General features: G+C 40.9%; 1 protein-coding gene across 1 annotated transcript; it reads left to right on the top strand.

Moving 5' to 3' along the window:
- Positions 1-445: 445 nt before the first annotated feature.
- Positions 446-18,660, top strand: LOC121551649 (hexosaminidase D-like). Its single transcript, XM_045210690.1, has 14 exons — positions 446-887; positions 2,463-2,558; positions 2,745-3,039; positions 5,178-5,287; positions 5,533-5,620; positions 9,559-9,723; positions 9,993-10,176; positions 10,424-10,495; positions 12,047-12,251; positions 12,657-12,739; positions 14,142-14,217; positions 16,363-16,461; positions 16,613-16,702; positions 18,004-18,660. The coding sequence occupies exons 2-14, from the start codon at positions 2,473-2,475 to the stop codon at positions 18,194-18,196; spliced, it is 1,746 nt and encodes a 581-aa protein (XP_045066625.1). The 5' UTR covers positions 446-887; positions 2,463-2,472; the 3' UTR covers positions 18,197-18,660.
- Positions 18,661-19,008: the final 348 nt, after the last annotated feature.

Genomic DNA, 19,008 nt, shown 5'->3' with positions numbered 1-19,008 from the left:
CAAAATATTCCAGCATTGGAAATATTTCACATGACATGTTTGCTCTGTAATGTGTGAGTTTCTCCATACAATCTATGTCCCTGTCATTCTCTATATTAGCCACAGGGGGGCAAACGTGTCCACAGCATGACATTGATGTGACCCCTCATGATTTCCGTATTATTTTCATATGATTTTCGAATGGATACCCACCAACAGTGCCACCCAGCATATTTTTAACCCTCCCGTTGTCCTAGGATCAAAATGACCCGCCACTGTGTTGAACCAACTTTATTAAATTTTTATATTTTGGGGCTAATTTGTGAGAAGGAGGCAGTGAGACTTTAAAGAAAGTATCACTGCCTCCTTCTCACAAATGATCCAAAAAATAAAAAAATTAAATAAAGTTGGTTCAACACAGTGGCGGGTCATTTTGACCATAGGACAACGGGAGGGTTAAAAAAGCATTGCGAAAAGATGGTGCTCTGTTCTGTGCAGCAGAATATACTAGAGTAGAGAGAAGTTGCACTCATCCTCACATAAATAAATGATCCAGGCTAGAAAGTTGACTTTTATCTGATCTGTCCACATAATCTTTGGAATAGCTGTTGTGCCTGTGTTTCAGGCATTTCACATAGCGGAATTAGTCTCAAAAACTGCCTTGGGTCGGCTTTGGGGTGAGTTCGTCTGACAGTTCGCTGTTCGCGATCACAGCAAATGCGCGTTTCGATGGCTTGTAGTGTGTGTGAAGAGATGCCAATAGTGTAACGCGGAAGTTCGTTAGTTTACAGTTGTTGTGCATTTTGTGTACAGTAGACCTTCCACCAAATTCTGTGTTCAAGTTCTTTTTTTTTCTGGGCATTGTAAGTGTTGAAACGTATTAGGACAACAAACACGCTCCTCACCCGGTAAGTATCAACAGTAGCCTACCGTTATATACGTTTAATCTACATCGTCATAGAGTTGATGCATTGACACCTGTGAAGTTGGATAGTCTACTGTTCATGCAATTCATTCATATTGAAAATATAAACGGCAGCGCTGTAGTGGAGGCTATACGCAGGTATACGCCGTATACCCACCTTTTCCCAGTGGGAATTGCAAATAGGCTACCCACTTTTAATACCCAAAGATTCGTATCAAAGTAGCCTAGTGTAGTGGAGGTATACACCGTATCAATTATGTAGGCTAGTACAATAGAGAAATCATGCACAAAGTATACTACACAATCGCAAAGTACGTGAAATATATCCACATGGGCGCAGCACACATAGCCTAGTTTCAACGGAATACAATCTTTCAGGCAGGGGTGAAAGTCCAATTAATTTCTTCCTGGTACGGGACCTCCTATTTCCACCAGCAACATATTTCCAGCATACAAACAAACAGTGGTGAATGGAAAGATACATCTGTTACACAAAACACCAATAATGACATTTGGCAATTGTCATTAGGCTAGAATGTATGCGTCCAATGCTGTCTGCGCGCGTCTCGGTTGTCGGCCACTCATCTGCCTTGGCAAAATGTCAGTGTGCTCGTCGAACAGCAACGTGTTTTGGAGCTTAGGCTGCTCCCATTTTCATGCCTCTGACATGCGGTAATGATAAAATGTTGTGTAATATCCTACAGTTTCCTTGACATTTTGTTTTAATTATTGTGATAGGCTCATGTTTTACCGGAACCGGTAAGGCATACCCCCACAATTTATTTTGCCTGGACACCGTACCGGACCGCCTTACTTTCACCTTGGCTTTCAGGCAGCAAGAGCGGGCAGCGTAAAAGTAACAGTATAATATAAATAGTCAAGTACAGATACCCTCCCAAAAAACAACGTCATATTTTTACTTAAGTACTTTACAGCACTGGTTTGAATTTATGATATCTACCAGTAAATGCTAACTAAGGCAACAATGGGTATGCAAACCAGGTATTGAAAAAGTTTGGTCCGAAGTTTGGTTGAATCAATGCAATGCGCAATTCAGTCATCATGCGCTGTTTGAATGAACATCTCTAAAGGCTTTCCCAAAACCCTTCCCAATTAAAGGTTGACCTCAAATTAGGCCTACCTGGCAGAATTATATAATGAGGATTTGTATCAAGTGAGAGGGCATTTGTTTAGCAAACTCAGCCATCGCATGTAAACTGCAGGCCTACATTCTACAGGACAGAAACACTGCTAGCCAAATGGTATTTTGCTCAGTGCACAATTGAATTAAAGGGAAACTACACCCTCCCTCAAAAATGTTGTTGTGGACGTAGAACATCCAATTTGAGTATTTTCTTAATATAAAAAAGTGTGATTTTAAGAGTGAAAACCTGAAAAAACTATAGGAAAACTTGTGCTTTGAACTTGAATGATTTATTGTTTGTGTATTGTTATGTTTTTCAGTGTATTTGACTGCCATGTGGGTATTATTAAAAACTTGAACTTGAAAATGAAACTTGAAGAACTTGAAATATTATTTTCTATTCCTCTCTGTCAGCTGAAGCACCATGGCAACAAAAAGGCAGGCCCTCGGAGCTGTTGTACTTTGTCTGGTGCTTGTTGCTGCTGTCAAACTTCTGCTTTCGGATTCCAGGTGAGACATCCTACCATAGGCACAATCCTCATTCATTGAGGTGTTTGTAGACTCATATGATATAATATTGTGTTTTTCATAGCCTCTTGGGACAGCCGTTCGTTCTGGGTGCCAAGTACTTTCTCAAGCCTTCATTAGTCTTCAGAAGAAAAAAAAAAGTTTATGTTTAAATCTGTCTTGTTCCAGAACTGAAAGGAATCAGAAGTTGGCCAACATGGATGCTGGCTCATTTTGGCACCAGGGACCAAAGGTGAAGGAGGCTGTTACTGTACACAAGTCAGAGGTTATAAACTATTTTTTGAACCGGGCCCAGAAACCAGAGGTTCCAGATCCTCCAGTAGAAAATGATTCCCCACCACAGAATCCAGAGGGGGCGGACACAGGGAAAATAGTAGCACCTCTGGAAACCAGCAAAGGCCCTGCAAGAATAGTACACCTGGATCTGAAAGGTGCTGCACCCAAAGTCAAATACATGAAGCAGGTGAGAAAAGTTGTTCTCTCCTTGACGTGGATCCCCAAAAAGTATTATTTGCAGGGCCTTTACGGTAAGTCACTCTGGATAAGAGCGTCTGCTAAATGACTAAAATGTCAAATGTAAATGTATTATTTATAAGGTGTAGTCCTTTTCTGCAGTCAAATGACGTAGTGGCCTGATGGGTGGAATGTTGTTAATATAATTTAATCATTCATAAACATGTTGTTTCTATGTTAATTAATTATATTTCAGTCTTCTGTGATGTATATAAAGTGTAATATTGGGATGCAAACTCAAAATTGAATACATTTCAACTCTATATCTGACATGGCACAGGTGTCTACTTTTTTTTTTTAAGCCCATAACCATGTGTGTGAGGTGTATACTTTTGTTTCAAAGTAGATTTGTTTAAGGCTACCAATGAACACCCTGTGTGACCCTGATTTAGCCCACTGCAGTAAAAGGTTTTAAGATTCATATTTTAATGGAGATACTGGCATATTGGTAGTCTTATTTATGTAGTATAGCTATATACACTACCAGTCAAAAGTTTGGACACACCTACTCATTCCAGGGGTTTTCTTTATTTTTACTATTTCCTACATTGTGGAATAATAGTGAAGACATCAGAACTATGAAATAACACATATGAAGTCATGTAGTAACCAAAAAAGTGTTAAACAAATCAAAATATATTTTGCCTTGATGACAGCTTTGCACACTTTTGGCATTCTCTCAACCAGCTTCATGAGGTAGTCACCTGGAATGCATTTCAATTAACAGGTGTGCCTTCTTAAAAGTTAATTTGTGGAATTTATTTCCTTCTTAATGCGTTTGAGCCAATCAGTTGTGTTGTGACAAGGTAGGGGTGGTATACAGAAGATAGCCTTATTTGGTAAAAGACCAAGTCCATATTATGGCAGGAACAGCTCAAATAAGCAAAGAGAAATGACAGTCCATCATTACTTTAAGACATGAAGGTCAGTCAATACAGAGAACTTTGAAAGTTTCTTCAAGTGCAGTCGCAAAAACCATCAAGCGCTATGATGAAACTGGCTCTCATGAGGACCGCCACAGGAATGGAAGACCCAGAGTTAACTCTGCTGCAGAGGATAAGTTCATTAGAGGTACCAGCCTCAGAAATTGCAGCCCAAATAAATGCTTCACAGAGTTCAAGTAACAGACACATCTCAACATCAACTGTTCAGAGGGGACTGTGTGAATCAGGCCTTCATGGTCGAATTGCTGCAAAGAAACCACTACTAAAGGACACCAATAAGAAGAAGAGACCAGCTTGGGCCAAGAAACACGAGCATTAGACCGGTGGAAATTTGTCCTTTGGTCTGGAGTCCAAATTGGAGATTTTGGGTTCTAACCGCCGTGTCTTTGTGAGACGCGGTGTTGGTGAACGGATGATCTCCGCATGTGTATTTCCCACCGTAAAACATGGAGGAGGAGGTGTTATGGTGTGGGGGTGCTTTGCTGGTGACACGGTCTGTGATTTATTTAGAATTCAAGGCACACTTAACCAGCATGGCTACCACAGCCTTCTACAGCAATACGCCATCCCATCTGGTTTGAGCTTAGTGGGAATATCATTTGTTTTTCAACATCACAATGACCCAACACACCTCCAGGCTGTGTAAGGGCTATTTTACCAAGAATGTGAGTGATGGAGTGCTGCATCAGATTACCTGGCCTCCACAATCCCCCGACCTCAACCCAATTGAGATGGTTTGGGATGAGTCGGACTGCAGAGTGAAGGAAAAGCAGCCAAAAAGCATATGTGGGAACTCCTTCAAGACTGTTGGAAAATCATTCCAGGTGAAGCTGGTTGAGAGAATGCCAAGATTGTGCAAAACTGTCATCAAGGCAAAGGGTGGCTATTTGAAGATTCTCAAATATAAAATATACTTTGATTTGTTTAACACTTTTTTGTTTACTACATGATTCCATATGTGTTATTTCATAGTTAAGATGTCTTCACTATTATTCTACAGTATAGAAAATAGTAAAAATAAAGAAAAACCCTTGAATGAGTAGGTGTGTCCGAACTTTTGACTAGTAGTGTAATCGAATTGAACAAATGCAGTATACTGCTTCATCCATCAGAACCAAAATCATTGTGATGGTTTCCATTCCAGATCTTCCCTCTCTTCTCCTCTCTGGGTGCTGATGGTGTTCTGATAGAGTACGAGGACATGTTTCCCTATCATGGAAACCTGACGATTCTCAGGTCACCGTATGCCTACAGGTGAGCACCAAACGGTGATGTCTCAGTCAATTTATGACTGATAGGGAAAAACTAGGGCCTGGAGTTTTCCTCTTCAGATCGCATGGCAAAGGAAAAACTCCTGGTCCTGATGATAAAACTATGTCAGAACTAGGATGTACAATCCATAGAGACACATGTATTACTGTTCTATTTAGTGTTCTATTTAAATATGTGTCACAATGATTAGCAGTGTGCTGTCTATCTCTGTGTTCTCTGTTAAACAGTATGGAAGATATCGAGGAGATAAAGAGACTAGCCAAACTCAACAAGCTGGAGCTGATTCCTTTAGTGCAAGTGTTTGGACACCTCGAGGTAAGTCAGGGATACTGTCTATATCAGTGATATAGTGGTAAAAAAAATAGGTGGTTACGCTGATCACCGTTCACGGTAAGTAAAGTAATGCTCCCTATACTTTCAATGCATTTTTCCCGCAAAAGGTGGGTAAACGCCCACGCAAAATAGAAAAGGGGCTTAAACAGCATTTACGTGTGTTTACCCTCCACTAAATACTAAATACTGCACAATTTAAACACTTGCCCCCAACCCCCCTACCCCAAAACATGTGTAAATATTGGACTATAAATTGTGCCTTCCTGTATTATAGTTATGCTAAAATGTTTATTCTATTCTACTGAGCCATTTACTTTATGTTCGTATTCTTATCTTGTATTATTTCTTATTGTTGTTGCATTGTCGAGAAGGAACCTGCAAGTAAGCATTTCGTTGGATGGTGTATACAGTGAGGGAAAAAAGTATTTGATCCCCTGCTGATTTTGTATGTTTGCCCACTGACAAAGAAATGATCAGTCTATAATTTTAATGGTAGGTTTATTTGAACAGTGAGAGACAGAATAACAACAAGAAAATCCAGAAAAACGCATGTCAAAAATGTTATAAATTGATTTGCATTTTAATGAGGGAAATAAGTATTTGACCCCTCTGCAAAACATGACTTAGTACTTGGTGGCAAAACTCTTGTTGGCAATCACAGAGGTCAGATGTTTCTTCCCACTTCTCTTTCTATTCTGCTTAGAGCCAGTTTGCGCTGTTCTGTGAAGGGAGTAGTACACAGCGTTGTACAAGATCTTCAGTTTCTTGGCAATTTCTCGCATGGAATAGCCTTCATTTCTCAGAACAAGAATAGACTGACGAGTTTCAGAAGAAAGTTCTTTGTTTCTGGCCATTTTGAGCCTGTAATCGAACCCACAATTGCTGATGCTCCAGATACTCAACTAGTCTCAAGAAGGCCAGTTTGATTGCTTCTTTAATCAGCATAACAGTTTTCAGCTGTGCTAACATAATTGCAAAAGGGTTTTCTAATGATCATTTAGCCTTTTAAATGATAAACTTGGATTAGCAAACACAACGTGCCATTGGAACACAGGACTGATGGTTGTTGATAATGGGCCTCTGTACGCCTATGTAGATATTCCATTAAATATCAGCCGTTTCCAGCTACAATAGCCATTTACAACATTAACAATGTCTACACTGTTACATTTTTTTGTCCATTAAAATAACATCAAATTGATCAGAAATAATAATAATAACATGCTATTTAGCAGACGCTTTTATCCAAAGCGACTTACAGTCATGTGTGCATACATTTTTACGTATGGGTGGTCCTCTGTAGCTCAATTGGTAGAGCATGGCGCTTGTAACGCCAGTGTAGTGGGTTCGATCTCCGGGACCACCCATACGTAAAAATGTATGCACACATGACTGTAAGTCGCTTTGGATAAAAGCGTCTGCTAAATAGCATATTATTATTATTATTATTATTATTTCTGATCAATTTGATGTTATTTTAATGGACAAAAAAATTGCTTTTCTTTCGAAAACAAGGACATTTCTAAGTGACCCCAAACTTTTGAACGGTAGTGTATATATACAGTGGGGAAAAAAAGTATTTAGTCAGCCACCAATTGTGCAAGTTCTCCCACTTAAAAAGATGAGAGAGGCCTGTAATTTTCATCATAGGTACACGTCAACTATGACAGACAAATTGAGGAAAAAAAATCCAGAAAATCACATTGTAGGATTTTTAATGAATTTATTTGCAAATTATGGTGGAAAATAAGTATTTGGTCACCTACAAACAAGCAAGATTTCTGGCTCTCACAGACCTGTAACTTCTTCTTTAAGAGGCTCCTCTGTCCTCCTCTCGTTACCTGTATTAATGGCACCTGTTTGAACTTGTTATCAGTATAAAAGACACCTGTCCACAACCTCAAACAGTCACACTCCAAACTCCACTATGGCCAAGACCAAAGAGCTGTCAAAGGACACCAGAAACTAAATTGTAGACCTGCACCAGGCTGGGAAGACTGAATCTTCAATAGGTAAGCAGCTTGGTTTGAAGAAATCAACTGTGGGAGCAATTATTAGGAAATGGAAGACATACAAGACCACTGATAATCTCCCTCGATATGGGGCTCCACGCAAGATCTTACCCCGTGGGGTCAAAATGATCACAAGAACGGTGAGCAAAAATCCCCAGAACCACACGGGGGGACCTAGTGAATGACCTGCAGAGAGCTGGGACCAAAGTAACAAAGCCTACCATCAGTAACACACTACGCCGCCAGGGACTCAAATCCTGCACTGCCAGACGTGTCCCCCTGCTTAAGCCAGTACATGTCCAGGCCCGTCTGAAGTTTGCTAGAGTGCATTTGGATGATCCAGAAGAGGATTGGGAGAATGTCATATGGTCAGATGAAACCAAAATATAACTTTTTGGTAAAAACTCAACTCGTCGTGTTTGGAGGACAAAGAATGCTGAGTTGCATCCAAAGAACACCATACCTACTGTGAAGCATGGGGGTGGAAACATCATGCTTTGGGGCTGTTTTTCTGCAAAGGGACCAGGACGACTGATCCGTGTAAAGGAAAGAATGAATGGGGCCATGTATCGTGAGATTTTGAGTGAAAACCTCCTTCCATCAGCAAGGGCATTGAAGATGAAACGTGGCTGGGTCTTTCAGCATGACAATGATCCCAAACACCCCGCCCGGGCAACGAAGGAGTGGCTTCGTAAGAAGCATTTCAAGGTCCTGGAGTGGCCTAGCCAGTCTCCAGATCTCAACCCCATAGAAAATCTTTGGAGGGAGTTGAAAGTCCGTGTTGCCCAGCGACAGCCCCAAAACATCACTGCTCTAGAAGAGATCTGCATGGAGGAATGGGCCAAAATACCAGCAACAGTGTGTGAAAACCTTGTGAAGACTTACAGAAAATGTTTGACCTGTGTCATTGCCAACAAAGGGTATATAACAAAGTATTGAGAAACTTGTTATTGACCAAATAAATATTTTCCACCATAATTTGCAAATAAATTCATTAAAAATCCTACAATGTGATTTTCTGGATTTTTTTTCTCTCATTTTGTCTGTCATAGTTGATGTGTACCTATGATGAAAATTACAGGCCTCTCTCATATTTTTAAGTGGGAGAACTTGCACAATTGGTGGCTGACTAAATACTTTTTTCCCCCACTGTATATATATATATTTTTTTATGTATATATTTTCCTTTATTATTTTCCCCTAACCCTACCACCCCTCACCTAATTGGCGTAAACTAATGGACAACAACACTTAGGCTTCCACTTCCAGCTTACAGTGAGGGAAAAAAGTATTTGATCCCCTGCTGATTTTGTACGTTTGCCCACTGACAAAGACATGATCAGTCTATCATTTTAATGGTAGGTTTATTTGAACAGTGAGAGACAGAATAACAACAAGAAAATCCAGAAAAACGCATGTCAAAAATATTATGAATTGATTTGCATTTTAATGAGGGAAGTATTTGACCCCTCTGCAAAACATGACTTAGTACTTGGTGGCAAAACTCTTGTTGGCAATCACAGAGGTCAGATGTTTCTTGTAGTTGGCCACCAGGTTTGCACACATCTCAGGAGGGATTTTGTCCCACTCCTCTTTGCAGATCTTCTCCAAGTCATTAAGGTTTCGAGGCTGATGTTTGTCAACATGACCTAAAATGAGAAGATAACTTGTGTTATATTGTAACCATACCAGAAAAGCAAGAATAACTATACATTCCTTGGAATGCTCGTTTTCAGTCATGATCACATTAAGTAGACCAGAGCCATGCTAGATATCTATCTAAATATATGGCTCTGAGAGAGACCATTCAATACTATTGTGTAATGAAATATAACCACTGTTGCCTGTGTCAAAACTATGTCAGAAATCTCCTCTTTCATCTGTCCTCCTCTTTCTTCCTCTGGATAGTTTGTGTTGAAGCATGAGAGGTATTTCCACCTGAGGGAGGTGAGGGCCTTCCCTAACAGTCTGAACCCCTACCATCCTGGCTCTGTGGCTCTGGTCAAGGACATGGTCTCCCAGGTCATGGACTGTCATCCTGACGCACGCTGGTTCCACATGGGGGCTGATGAGGTGTGTGTGTGTGTGTGTGTGTGTGTACGCCGTGTGTTTGTATGTGTATGAACTAGAACACTACTACTGTATGTAATCGTATCGGTCTGTAGGACTCTGCGTTCAACAGGATATTGAGATATGCAAATACAGTGCAAGTAGATAGTTACAAGGCCAATGAGATAGGCCTACATTATTCATACCCCCTGGTTTCTATAGTTCCATTCATAATACAGTGCGTGTGTGTGTGTGTGTGTGTGTGTGTGTGTGTGTGTGTCCATGTTCCTCAGGTGAGGGGTCTGGGAGAGAGCCAGGACTCTAAAAACTGGTTACATAGCAACAAGGGGGATGTTGGGAAAATGTTCCTGAACCATGCAGTGTCATTGGCCCGTTTCATCACAGAGAGGAGGTCAGGGGTCAGAGTGATTCTGTGGGACGACATGTTGAGGAAGATCAGCCCTGCCACTATCAAAGGTGTGATGATGAGATCACCTAGCACTCCTACTGTACTGTGTATTGATTAAATGAATGTATGTTTTTGTAATTATAACTGACTGACTTCAGGACTCACAAGTGCTTGTATGTTATATATATATTTTTACTTTATACCATGTTTATTACAATGAATTATGCCATGTGCATTACAATGGACATTGTTAAACCCCACTAAGTGTCTGACTAGTTGCTCTATAACTGATTGTTCATCTATTCATACCTCTAGAGTCAGGCCTGCAGGATCTTGCTTCCCCAACAATATGGAACTATTTGAAGAAAATGGATACAGATGGTATAGGTATGTTTATGTTTTCAGTTTTGAAAACTGCTAAGCCATCATTACTTTTTTTGTAATCGTGTTTTTTTCCTTCTAAAATTCCACCCCAGATACAAACATACACATATGAACAACAACTTACAGACGCACACAAACATTGACTACAGTTAATCTGCCTAGACCTGCATGCTCACACCCCCATTCCTAGTGCCTGCATTGGTTTTTGACACATGGCCTTAAATTGTACCAATTCGTTTTTCTCGGTCGCCCATGCTATTTAAATATTTAAATAATAAATCATTCGATTTTTCCATTGTGTTAATGATGGCGGATTGATTGATTTCAAGTTTTTAGTATACGTATTTTCAAGATGAGTGATGAGAAGTGAATCGTCCAGCCCATTGGGTATCTCACTACACCCCCATATGCCATATGTCTTGAAATATGCAGACAGACGGATTAAAAGACATTTACATTGTAATACTTCTGACAGCCAACTTTCTAGCTCCGCCCACAACTTTTGGACTTTATAGCATTCCCAGAAAGCACGGATTATTGAGTCATTATTCATTTTACACTTAAGACATGACTCTGCCGTTGTGCTGTAGAATTTGTGAATTTTGTCTCTTGTACAGTTTAATAAATTATATACATTAGTTTAAACTGGACTAAGCATACTTTTTCATTAACTGTAATTTCGTTAGTTATGCTCCAACCTCCCCTCCATCATGTGCCAACATCAGTTCCTTTTAAGTCTTGGTTCCAATAGTTTATATTTGTTCTAAGAGATTGTCAGTTGGATAGGCTCTCTGCAAGGTTTTATATATCTTACCTTTCATATGAATATCCTTTTATGACTCAAATAAGATTCAAATCGAAATTTTGTGATATGAAACTTTTAAGTTGCATGTATTTGAAAATATCAACATTGGTCAGTCCCAAATTGCTTTTTAATTCTACCAAATACATGTATTTCCTATTACCAATTTATTTAAGGTTTCTATGCCTTTAGTTTTCCATGTGGACCAATTAATCGGTCAATTCTGAAAAGCTATCCAAGGATTGTTCCATAGGGTTGTATTTTATGGGAGTGATATTGGTTCTTGTAGAATACGTTTCATTTTCTTCCATATTGTTATAGTGTTCGTAACTATGAAGTTGTTCATGTTCTTAGCTTTATCCTTTGAAAATAGACACGTAAAAATATTCTGGGGATGAGCATGTGCATCTTCAATATGTACTCATTGTTCCTCTTTAGTATATTTAACTATATGTCGTAAGTAAAAGCCTTGGGTAGCGAGCTGATACAATTCCAAGTCTGGAAGGTTAAAACCACCCTCAGACATAGGAAGATATAAAACTTTTATTTTTATTTTATGAATTTGATTTGCCCATATAAAGAATGTTATGACCAAGTATACTTTTTTAAATAATGTCTTTGGTGGGGTAATTGGGATTACTGATGACACGTTAGAGTCTAGACCATTGTAAAAGTGTTTACACTTTTTGAATAAGAGAGGGAAAATATTGTGTTTACCAATACCCCATTTTAATGTTTTCTATTTTGAACAGGAACATTGATATCTAGATACCATGAGGCCGGTTTCAAGGGTGTATGGTTCGCCAGTGCATTCAAAGGGGGCACAGGTATTGACCAGCGATGGACCCCTCTTGACTATCACCTACAGAACCATCTGTCATGGATAAAGGTCATGAACTCTATGACCAAATACCCCTCCATAACCCTCCATGGCATCCTGCTAACTGGATGGCAAAGGTAAGACATTGATTAGGGTTGCAACATTTCAGTAACTTTTCCAAAATTCCAAGGTTTTCCAGAAATCCTGGTTGGAGGATTCCGGATTTCATGCTTATTCCCTTCTGATTCCAGCAATCTTCCAAAAGGGATTTCTGGAAAACCTGGCAATTTGGGGGAAATTACCAGAATTGTGCAACCCTGACACTAATCAATCACAATTGACTCTGATACTGATAACGTCTTGGGAATGTTCAAAGTGTGTGTACTAAACCAGAGCATGCAGAAGATATACTGTATAAGGCATAACTCATTCCATTGGCCCATTAAACTTGGTAACTAAACCAACTGTAGGATCATGTCTTTTACTGTGTGTCTGTGTTATGAAACAGTGCACCTCAGTGTTTGAAATATTTGACCCTTCAGGTTTGAGCACCATACAGTGTTGTGTGAACTCCTCCCAGTTGGCATTCCCTCCCTGGCTATGTGTCTACAGAGCTTAAAGCATGGTAAGTGCCAGGGTAAATGTAAAATAGAGACCTTCTCGCAGTCGTAAGGACAAAGATTCAGCAGGAGGCAGGCAGGTAGAGGTGCAAATGAGTGTTTTTTATTTTTATTTACACAGCACTGGTGATGAGGGTGATACATTTACAAGTTGATATATTTACAAACGTCTGACTTCTAAATGTCAGTATTCAAAAAGAAAAAACCTCCTAACAGGAAAAACCTACCCTAAGCATAAAGGCACAGGTGGTAGAGACCTGCACGGGCATGAATTTTAAGCCCAAGCCCTAACCATGCCTGTGACGTTAAGACCCTAACCAGGCCTGATTGCTTCTGCCAAATTTAAGGCCCGGCCCTGCCCGAAGCCCAAAATCAGAAATAACTTCCTCTGTTAGTAAATCCATTAGCTGCTCCTCTCTGTCTGTCACTCGCTCCTTGCGCGGAGCTCGCTCTGCATGCGCATTTCTCATGGCGGCTCCGAGTCTGTGAATATCCATAGCAACGGCAAGTGACACTTTGCTCTTTGAAAATCTTATATCTTGAAAACTTCACTGCTGACAAAAAAAAACTTTGGGATTGTATCAACAGTAAACTAATGAAAAACATACCAAAAGATAGTTGTTGAGTTTATATATATTTTTTCCTTTAAATACCATAATCCACACCCATCCTGGCACTATGTGAGCGTGGGTGCATTCAACATTTACAAGGCTGAGAAACCAGACTTGTGCTCCAAACAAAAGACAACAAAGCAAGCGACAGAAAACTGGTGAATATAATTAAATAAACCAAAGCTTCTTACTCAGAAGTGTTTTGCGCAGTTTGTGAGCTCTCCAAAGAACGTGTCCACTACGATAATGAGAACGGAATGAATGTATTAATACTGTAAATTACCGTAACCAGACATTCTAAATGTGCGAATGGTGGGGATTAACAGTAACTTCACTGATGATTACATATTTAGCGGGGGCATTGGTAAACACCACAGGAGGCTGGTGAGGGGAGGATGGCTCATAATGATGGATGGAATGGAGTAAATGGAATGGTATTAAACATATGGAAACCATGTGTTTGATACCATTCCATTAATTCCGTTCCAGCCATTACAATGAGCCTATCCTACCCAATTAAGGTGCTACCAGCCACCTGTGGTAAACACTGGCAAACAAAGGGCAAACAATTCACTCAATTAAGAAATGAATGTGCTCGAAATAGGTGGGAGTCAGTGCGCATTTACGTGCCTACAGCGCACCTTCGCCACAGGAAATAACAGAAATATAGGGTGGGTGGGCACACAAAGTGGGGATTATTGAATATATGGCAAAGATTTTGGCAAAATAGTCCACAAATAAAGTATTACAGTATACCGGTCTTGTAACTAACATAATGCATGCGTCTGCTGGACAGGTGCATTTGACGAAAAGGCAAAGATGAAGGCTCACCACATACTGGGCTGCAACATCAAGGTGGAGAAAGATATCTGGTTAGTAGTAAATCAAATCAAATCAAATGTTATTTGCAATGCAAATAGTCTGGGTAGCCATTTGATTAGATGGTCAGGAGTCTTATGGCTTGGGGGTAGAAGCTGTTTAGAAGCCTCTTGGACCTAGACTTGGCGCTCCGGTACCGCTTGCCGTGCGGTAGCAGAGAGAACAGTCTATGACTAGGGTGTCTGGAGTCTTTGACAATTTTTAGGGCCTTCATCTGACACCGCCTGGTATAGAGGTCCTGGATGGCAGGAAGCTTGGCTCCAGTGATGTACTGGGCTGTACGCACTACCCTCTGTAGTGCCTTGCGGTCGGAGGCCAACCAGTTGCCATACCAGGCAGTGATGCAACCAGTCAGGATGCTCTCGATGGTGCAGCTGTAGAACCTTTTGAGTATCTGAGGACCCATGCCAAATCATTTCAGTCTCCTTAGGGGGAATAGGTTTTGTCGTGTCCTCTTCACGACTGTCTTGGTGTGCTTCGAACATGTTAGTTTGTTGGTGATGTGGACACCAAGGAACTTGAAGCTCTCAACCTGCTCCACTACAGCCCCGTCAATGAGAATGGGGGCGTGCTCGGTCCTCTTATTTTTCCTGTAGTCCACAATCATCTCCTTTGTCTTGTTGTCCTGGCACCACACGGCCAGGTCTCTGACCTCCTCCCTATAGGCTGTCTCGTCGTTGTCGTTGATCAGGCCTACCACTGTTGTGTCATTGGCAAACTTAATGATGGTGTTGGAGTCATGCCTGGCCATGCAGTCATGAGTGAACAGGGAGTACAGGAGGGGACTGAGCACGAACCCCTGAGGGGCCCCCGTGTTGAGGATCAGCGTGGCGGATGTGTTGTTACCTACACTTACCACCTGGGGGCGGCCCGTCAGGAAGTCCAGGATCCAGTTGCAGAGGGAGGTGTTTAGTCCAAGGGTCCTTAGCTTAGTGATGAGCTTTGAGGGCACTATGGTGTTGAACGCTGAGCTGTAGTCAATGAATAGCATTCTCACATAGGTGTTCCTTTTGTCCAGGTGTGAAAGGTCAGTGTGGAGCACAATAGAGATTGCATCATCTGTGGATCTGTTGGGGCGGTATGCAAATTCGGTAGTCATTTAGGCAGGTTACCTTAGAGTTCTTGGGCACAGGGACTATGGTGGTCTGCTTGAAACATGTTGGTATTACAGACTCAGACAGGGAGAGGTTGAAAATGTCAGTGAAGACACTTGCCAGTTGGTCAGCGCATGCTCGGAGTACACGTCCTGGTAATCCGTCTGGCCCTGCGGCCTTGTGAATGTTGACCTGTTTAAAGGTCTTACTCACATCGGCTACGGAGAGCGTGATCACACAGTCGCCCGGAACAGCTGATGCTCTCATGCATGTTTGAGTGTTACTTGCCTCGAAGCGAGCATAGAAGTAATTCAGCTCGTCTGGTAGGCTTGTGTCACACTCTTTGAAAGCGGTAGCTCTACCCTTTAGCTCAGTGCGGATGTTGCCTGTAATCCATGGCTTCTGGTTGGGGTATGTACGTACAGTCACTGTTGGGACAACGTCATCGATGCACTTATTGATGAAGCCAGTGACTGATGTGGTGTACTCCTCAATGCCATCGGAAGAATCCTGGAACATATTCCAGTCTGTGGTAGCAAAACAGTCCTGTAGCTTAGTATCTGCTTCATCTGACCACTTTTTTTATTGACCTAGTCACTGGTGCTTCCTGCTTTAGTTTTTGCTTGTAAGCAGGAGGATAGAATGATGGTCAGATTTGCCAAATGGAGGGCGAGGGAGAGCTTTGTACGCGCAAGAGTGTAGTAATCTCAATTTCAATGTTTTTGAACATTACGATTTAATCAAATGTGATGACCTTTCTTCAGTCAACTTCAACGGAAATACTGTTTTGTATTATGAGAAAGAGCAATTGCAATTTTCTAGAGTAAGGAAAACGTACACCTGAATTTGTGAGGAAGGTGGAACTTGGTGATTTCTCTTTTGTGTCGGAGCAAGAGTGTGTGGCTACATTCCTTTCTTAAGTCAACCTGAACTGTACCATGTCACATATAGTTTACTTGAAATGCCTTGCTTTGTGAACTTAACAAAACATATGTTGTTTAGTAAAGTGCTTGACCTTTCTTTCCTTTTCCTCTGCCTCTTTAGTGAGGGGAGTGGAGCCTTCTCAGGCTCTCAGATCTACCACATGGTGCTTTACATTCACACAAACCTGCAGAAGGAGGTGGAAGCCCTCATGAAACACTAGTAAGCATCCATCGCTTTTGTTTTTATTTGTGATTCAAGAGTGCGAAGAAGACCACATAAGCAATGAGAAGTCATTCAGAAGCAAAGAAAATACAATATATTTTTCTGATGGCAATGTATTGTCTATTCATCTGATGTTTATCTCACACAGCCACATCAAAGGGGGTTTCAGTCGCTACCACAGAAAATACAATTTTGCAAATTCAAGAATTATAGAATTCTTTCAAGATCAGCTGAATAAGTAAGTAATGCTTTTTTAAAATTATTGATGGTTAGCCATCATCTTTCTCTTCACCACAGAGATGAGACATTATCTGGATGTATGAGAGATATTAACGCCACAGAGATTAGACATTATCTGGATGTATGAGAGATATTAACGCCACAGAGATGAGACATTATTTGGATGTATGAGAGATATTAACGCCACAGAGATGAGACATTATCTGGATGTATGAGAGATATTAACGTCACAGAGATGAGACATTATCTGGATGTATGAGAGATATTAACGCCACAGAGATGAGACATTATCTGGATGTATGAGAGATATTAACGCCACAGAGATGAGACATTATCTGGAGATATTTACATTTACATTTACATTTTAGTCATTTAGCAGACGCTCTTATCCAGAGCAACTTACAGTTACTGAGTGCATACATTTTTCATACTGCCCCCCCGTGGGAATCGAACCCACAACCCTGGCGTTGCAAACGCCATGCTCTACCAACTGAGCTACACAGGGCAATAAAACCTTGCCTGGAAATGCAAGACACAGATGACTATAAGCACGATTAGCAGTCATACATTCTGTAGCACTCGTTTGCTCCACATTGAACGGCCCACTTCTTTCAGACAAATGATGCAGTAGTGCTGCTGTAGTAATAACAAAATAATACAAAAATAACAGCAAATATGATCACAAGAGGGGAAAAACTAACACGCTTCACTTCAGAGTTCTGGTGCTGATAGGAACATGTTCTTTCCAAACTCTAAAAGCTAGGACTACGAATACTACATTTATCAAATACTCCAAGTGCAAGATATGTCCACAGTCCACTATCTTACCTAGATAGAAACAACTATGTTCTCAGAAATAAAAACTACTTCAGGCCAAACTGAGCTGAGTTCGTGGCAGGGGAGTACTTCAAGTGTTTAAGTAACTATTGTTCACATTCACACTCAACCCAATCACTCTCTCACACACACACACACACACACACACACACACACACACAAATACAATATATTCGCATAGTGGTCCTAAGGTTACTAATAGTATAGCCTGTACGACCTACAAGGACCAGCCAAGAAACACATTTGGGCCATGGCTGCCCTAAAGACACAGGTAGTAACATCTGGACCAGGGATAAAGCACACCAACCACTGGTCCACCAGAAAAATAAGAGCCAAGCTATCAATAGGAAAATAAAAGGAAACCATATGAGAGATGGTATGAGAGATATTCAGCCACTTGGAGGACAATCGAATAAAAAAGTGCAGCTTCTTCATTAGTTAAACCTTTGTCTCCTCTTCCAGACTGTTGGATAAGTGGGAGACGTACATGGAGAACTTCCGTATGGAGATGGAGGGCATCTACTTCCCAGACACAGTGGAGGAGTGGATGGAGGAGAATGTCAACGCCAACATGGATCTACTGAGAGAGAATGCCCGGGATGCCGAGCGAATCCTAAAACTGAACGGACAGCCAAAGTCACTGAAGACCTTATAGGGACTTGTCTTGTACAATCTCCAGACCTGATGCTGTTGGGTTGGAACTTAGCACACAGTACCTGTTGCTGGTATGTCTAAAGGAGTTTTTCCTGACCATGTGACTTGACCAGGAAATACTCTGGGTCATAGTTATACTGGTGCTAGTTATAGCCTGTAACTAGGGTCCACAATTTGGCTATCTGGCTTTACAAGGCATTAACTGTTTGATTGCACTGAATAGTGACGTGTCACATGGCTCATATTTATATAGCAAATCATGCTCTTTGCAGAATCTGCACTGAAGCTGTTTCTTTGTATGTTTGTTTTCTTGTTTGTTTGTGGTGGGGAGCTCTGATGAGAACAACATTCTGTTAAAACACTGTCTGTTCCTGTATATGTATTTTTTAGCTCCTCACTGTTGCCACATAATGATGCAACTAAGATGTAAGAAGGGCTATATAAAATAAAATTGATTGATTGATTGATTGACTAAGGGTTTTGCCAGTAACCATGGCATAATATGTTTTATACTGCTTGGAATGTTAGCATGAGTGCCTCGGATGGTCTATGGCAGGGGTGTCAAACGTCCGGCCCACGGGCCGGATCAGGCCCGCAAACGGGTTTAATCCGGCCCGCAAGATGATTTTGAAAAAACAAAACAAAACAAACAAACAAAAAAATTGTAAAGTATAAAAATGCGCTGCAATTTTTCAATAAAATAAACTGCTGTTCCAATTGCGTCCACTGGATGGCGCAATAGCAATTGTGTTAAGCAAGCAAACTGTTTATACCGGGGCAGAGCAAGTAGGTCAAGCACGTGCAGCCAATGAG

Source organism: Coregonus clupeaformis, chromosome 35 (assembly GCF_020615455.1).
Source record: "Coregonus clupeaformis isolate EN_2021a chromosome 35, ASM2061545v1, whole genome shotgun sequence".
Classification (NCBI taxonomy): Eukaryota; Metazoa; Chordata; class Actinopteri; order Salmoniformes; family Salmonidae; genus Coregonus; species Coregonus clupeaformis.
This window is presented reverse-complemented; position numbering and strand designations above follow the sequence as displayed.